The sequence below is a fragment of the Exserohilum turcica genome, assembly GCF_000359705.1.
Source record: "Exserohilum turcica Et28A unplaced genomic scaffold SETTUscaffold_17, whole genome shotgun sequence".
Classification (NCBI taxonomy): Eukaryota; Fungi; Ascomycota; class Dothideomycetes; order Pleosporales; family Pleosporaceae; genus Exserohilum; species Exserohilum turcicum.
The window spans coordinates 515,445-519,385 of NW_007359992.1; the positions used below are offsets into that span (position 1 = coordinate 515,445).

The window sequence follows — 3,941 nt, forward strand, 5'->3', positions numbered from 1 at the left end:
CGTCTAGAGTAGATTGCTGTAAAGTTGTCTCCTATCCTTGATTGGATGTAGGCTGTGTGTGCAGTTGCCTCTTCTTCTTTTGTCTTTCTAGAGATTGTAACCTTGTAGTTAAGACTATCCCATGGCCTAAACCTGTATGGGATTATCTTCTCTATCTCTCTATTGTAGGTAGTTGGGATTGAGTTCGTAATCTGGAGTAACTGTCTACGTTGTTTTGGCTTTTTAGTTTGCTGGGGGTCTGTTGCTTGAAGCCTAGCAATAGCTATTGCGATTGGGTGGGTTTTAGCTAGCTGAGCTGCCATGTTTGACTATAGTACCTATGAATAATACACTTAGTAGAAGATGCGTGTATAGGCTAAGCTCTTCGCAGACGGAGCGGCTTACCTAAGTAAGGAACTTAAAACCTACTATATTATCACACGTACGAAAGGACGAGCTTTTAATGCGCTCTATGCGTACGTCCAAGCTCTTATAAACAGCACTCTAACAGCCACGACAGCTGGACTATAGTCCTAGTTAGACAAGTTCTTCTAAGACCCTACGATTAAGCAGAAGGCTCTCCACTACCTTCGTACGACTAGACAAGGAAGGGGAGAGTTCCTTTATCACGTTTAAGTCTTTAATTTAAAATTCTAAGAAGCAGGCCTAAGCGCTATAGACAACGCTTAAAAGATTAACTACTTAAAGAACTCCCTTAACAAAGAGTTGCTTAAGTATTAAGCAGGCTACTAGCCTAGTGAGAACAAGAAGTACGACAGCTTTGTACAAAGAATAAGAGTTACGTAGGAAAACCTAAGAGCGATAGAACAACTATTGTCTAAACGACTAACTTTCACGTCACCCTTCCCTAGCGACACTTAGACTGCATCTAAAGAGATAGACTAGACCCCTACTTTAGGCGCAACTAGGCCACGTATAACAAGAGAATACTAGGGGTCCTATGCTAAAATTAAAAGACGCTGTTAAAAGAGACGTTGTCTCTGCTGTGGCGGACAAGGACACTGTTGCAGAGACTGCAACACTCCTCTTACTACTCGTACGCATGAACAAGGAAACTATACTAAGGTGGCTACTATAGCACCTATAGAGGATGACTTAGACGAGGGAAAAGAAGAGCTCTAACCAAAAAGCGCTGGTTAGAGCGAACAAGGCAGGAAAGAGATGTCGTACGAGCACCGCATAGGATACTTGAACTATTAAAGACTACAAAAGCAATGTCTATAGATGTAGTCGTAAATGGTGTAAGGAATGCTATCGCAATGCTTGACCATGGATGTTGCACATATTTAGTTGTGTGTGACAAGCTCGTACGACAACTAAACCTGCCGCGTTACACAATCTCATCCACCCTCTTAGCAATGGTAGATAAAAAGACAAGTCCTGTACAAGGAGTGACAGAGTTTATACTCGACATAGGAGGGGTAAAACGAAAAGTAGCAGCGTACATTATCTCATCTACGTACGAGTTTGACATGATCCTTGGAAAGACCTGGTTGGAAGAGATGGACAGAGTACTGTACACTGCCGAGCACCGCCTGCTCCTACGACGCTACGGATTCTCCGTACAAAGTAGAGAGAGCACCACGCCCACGCAGATAGACTGTGCTGCTATCACTACTGCTGCTTTCCAACTACACGTACGAAGAAATAGAAGACAGAAGGTAGTGCAGGTATTCGCGGCTAGTCTAAAAGACATTAAGAAAGCTCTCCGTCCAAAAGCAAAACTCACAATAGACGAAGTAAAGAAAGCCCTCCCTACATACCTTAAGGACTACGCGCAGCTTTTCTTGCTAAAAGAGGGAGCAGAGTTACCACCCCACTAAGGCCCAGACGTAGACCACAAAATCGAATTAATTCCCCAAGATGGCAAGCTACCGGAGATCCCGTACGGACCGCTCTATAGCATGTCTAGAGACGAACTACTAGTCCTAAGGAAGACACTCCTAGATCTGCTTAACAAGGGTTTTATTCGTGTAAGCACCTCTTTTGCAGCGTCGCCAGTCCTCTTCGTACGGAAGCCTAGAGGAGGACTAAGGTTCTACGTTGACTACTATGCGCTTAACGCTATTACGCGAAAAGACTAATACCCTCTCCCTCTAATCCATAAGACCCTAAACTAAGTTAGACGAGCTAAGTGGTATACTAAGCTAGACGTGTCTGCTGCTTTTCACAAAATACGGATTACTAAAGGACAAGAATGGATAACAGCCTTCTAGACGAGATTTGGCTCGTACGAATGGCTAGTCACACCCTTTAGTCTAGCCAACGCTCTAAGTACGTTCTAGCGCTACGTTAATTAGATCTTACGGGACCTACTAGACGACTTTGTATCTGCTTACCTTAACGACATCTTGATTTTTACGGACGGCTCTCTATCTTAACACTATACCCACGTACAACAAGTGATCAAACGACTACAAGCAGCAGAACTACAACTTAAATTAGATAAGTGCGAATTTAACGTTCAACGTACGAAGTATTTAGGGTTTATCCTTAAAGCAGAGAGAGGTGTCTTAATAGACCTAGAGAAGACAAAAGCCATCCAAGAATAGGAACCCCCCACGTTCGTCCAAGGCGTACGAGGTTTCTTAGGATTCACCAACTTTTACTAAAGGTTTATTCCTTACTTCTCACGTTTAGTAGACCCTCTCGTACAACTCACCAAGAAAGACGCTAAGTTTCAATAGGGCGCTGCTCAAGAAGAGAGTTTCGCAGCTCTTAAAGAAGCATTCCTTTCAGACGAAGTACTCGTCGCATTCGACCCCAAACGCCATACAGTAGTAGAATGTGATTCTTCTAGTCGAGCCTTAGGAGCCGTACTCCTACAAGAAGATGATGAAGGCACGCTCTGTATAGTAGCTTATCTCTCTAGGAAACTACTTACACACAAAGCTAATTACCCCATCTATAATAAGGAACTGCTAGCAGTAATCTACTACTTAAAAGAATAGGACGCTAAACTCTGTAGCGTACGAGAGTTTGAAGTTATTACAGACCACAAGAACTTAGAATACTTCACCCACAAGCAGAAGCTTTCTGAACGCCACGTACGATAGAACTTAGAGCTTGCTCGCTTCCTAAACATGAAGTTGCGCTATCGTCCAGGCAAGGATAACATAAGAGCAGACGCGCTATCTCGCCAAGATCAAGATATGCTTAAGGACGAAGGGGACGAGCATGCCTCCTCTCGTGAATTCACAATGCTAGTCCCAGCTTATACGCCAGACTACGTCCTAGCACTACCCGTACAGACTCAAGAAACCTCCTTAGTGTCAGAAACACTACCTCAACCCCCAGACCTTCTAGTTTTAGTACGAGAACATTGGGTACAGGCAGCGCAGGATGACACTATCTACTAAGAAGTACTAGCCGCCGTACGAGAAGGAAGACGATCGCTCTCTAGCACGCGCAAGATTGCTATCTCGCTAAGTGACTGTACGATTGACCAAGAAGAACGACTCTAATGGCGTGGACGTGTGTGGGTACTAGACTTTGAACCATTACGCACAGGAGTTATCCAAGTGGCTCACTTATCTCTCCTAACTGGACATCCTAGACGAGAAGAGACCTATTAGATCGTTGCACGAGAATGGTACTAGCCTCACATGAGCGATGACATACGACGCTTCGTACGGAACTGCGAGCTATGCCGCAAAAGCACTCCCTGGCGGGACGGAAAGTTTGGTTACTTAAAGCCCCTACCTGTGCCTAGTCGTACGTGGCAGCACCTCACAGTTAATTTTATTACAGGCCTTCCTAACTCTCTTGGAAACACGAACTTGATGGTAGTAAAGGACTAATTAGGGAAAGCGTCGTACTAGTCCCTATGAACAAGATTGAGACAACAGACGTTGCTTGGGCTTTCGTACGAGAAGTCTACCGCCACCACAGCCTTCCACAGTCTATCACGTCCGACCGCGGCCCCTAGTTCGCAAGCCAAC

The 3,941-nt window shown here is 44.7% G+C and overlaps 1 protein-coding gene across 1 annotated transcript in view; it reads left to right on the top strand.

Annotated features, from left to right (window-relative positions):
* The window catches only part of SETTUDRAFT_168779 (uncharacterized protein), a gene marked incomplete at its 3' end in the record, with an annotated part of 2,066 nt that extends 1,556 nt beyond the window's left edge, over positions 1-510 (top strand). Inside the window, exon 3 of the mRNA XM_008026298.2 lies at positions 355-510. Coding sequence (XP_008024489.1) covers positions 355-510 — 156 coding nt within the window. The remainder of the gene's footprint in view (positions 1-354) is intronic.
* Between the last annotated feature and the right edge of the window lie 3,431 nt (positions 511-3,941).